Raw genomic sequence first — 1,418 nt, forward strand, 5'->3', positions numbered from 1 at the left:
TACTCAACTAAGAAAACACCATCCAGATAAAATACTGGTTCATTTGAGGGAAGAATAGTGGTTTTGAATCAACACAACAGAAATCCAACAATTTACAACATTACTAAAACTTTTGGATAAATGAAAATTATTTTTAAAACTGAGAACCATATTTACAGTAGAGTTAGATTCATGCTGATGATAATCAGAAAGTTTGGAACACAATTCTCTTAATCATAACAGGATATCAATCAACAAGCTCAAAGATTGGGAATCTGAAAACACCTGTGGCTTCCAAAAATCTGACCAAATAACAACAACAACAACAATCCTAAGAAACACCATTTCTCTGCTGTTGAGTGCACATGGAATATGTGAGAAGGCTAACAGCAACAAGAAAAAATAGAGGAAATATGAAATAGTCCAGAAGATTGAAATAACTATAAATATCACGATAATTATTTATATGTGAATACGCGGCTCTATGTAAACAAGAGGATTGGGAACTTATAGATTGATTAATGAATTCTATGATTTATCACTATGTGTTGTCAGTTAGATTCCTAATTAAACCTAGAACGATTCCCAGCGTTGGAGTTTCCTTACATGTCCCCACCAACCCCTTCATCCAAGAAGTTGGGGAATATTGGTTTAAGAAACTTGAACTGGCTCGTCTCAGAGCTTCCTGCCAGGTAAACTTCATACTGATAATTCTGAGACAGGGTCCCGGTGCCGCTGAGATCCACCAGGTGGCCAGGAAAGCCGCCCTCAGGCACCGAGAAGCGACCCCCCGAGGCCGCCCTGTCCCTCCTGCACAGCCGCACCGCCACGAACAGCAGCACCGAGAAGAGGAAGAGCGAGGACACCGACGCCAAGGCGACGACCAGGTAGACGGTGAGCGAGTCGGCCTGGGCCTGGTCCGGGGCCGCTTCCGGGAGCGGCAGGGAGGGCTGGGAGAAGCCATCCACCAGGAGCACGTGCAGCGTGACGCTGGCAGACAGCGGACGCTCGCCATTGTCCTTCACCAGCACCACCAGCCTGTGCTTGGCCGCGTCGCGCTCGCTCAGCGGCCTGGCGGTGCGCACCTCGCCGTTGTGCGCCCACACGGCGAACAGCCCGGGCTCCGTGGCCTTGAGCAGCTGGAACGACAGCCAGGCGTTCTGGCCCGAGTCGCCGTCCACCGCCACCACCTTGGTCACCAGGTAGCCGGCCTCGGCCGCCCTGGGCACCAGCTCGGTGCAGGGCGCAGAGCCGTTCTGCGGCGGGTACAGCACGAAGGGCGAGTTGTCGTTGTCGTCCACCACCACCACGCGCACCAGCGCCTCGCTGCTCAGCGCGGGGGCGCCTCGGTCTGTGGCGCCCACGCGGAACTCGAACGCCCGCAGGGCCTCGTAGTCCAGCGACCTCAGGGCGAACAGGTGCCCGTTGTCCGCGTTGAT

The 1,418-nt window shown here is 52.8% G+C and overlaps 1 protein-coding gene across 1 annotated transcript in view; it reads right to left on the reverse strand.

Annotated features, from left to right (window-relative positions):
- Positions 1 to 581: 581 nt before the first annotated feature.
- PCDHB6 (protocadherin beta 6) overlaps positions 582 to 1,418 on the reverse strand; it is a 15,281-nt gene continuing 14,444 nt past the window's right edge. Inside the window, exon 2 of the mRNA XM_012645822.1 lies at positions 582 to 1,169. Within this exon, the coding sequence (XP_012501276.1) occupies positions 582 to 1,169 (588 nt within the window). The remainder of the gene's footprint in view (positions 1,170 to 1,418) is intronic.

This window comes from Propithecus coquereli, unplaced genomic scaffold (genome assembly GCF_000956105.1).
Source record: "Propithecus coquereli isolate 6110/MARCELLA unplaced genomic scaffold, Pcoq_1.0 Scaffold236, whole genome shotgun sequence".
Classification (NCBI taxonomy): Eukaryota; Metazoa; Chordata; class Mammalia; order Primates; family Indriidae; genus Propithecus; species Propithecus coquereli.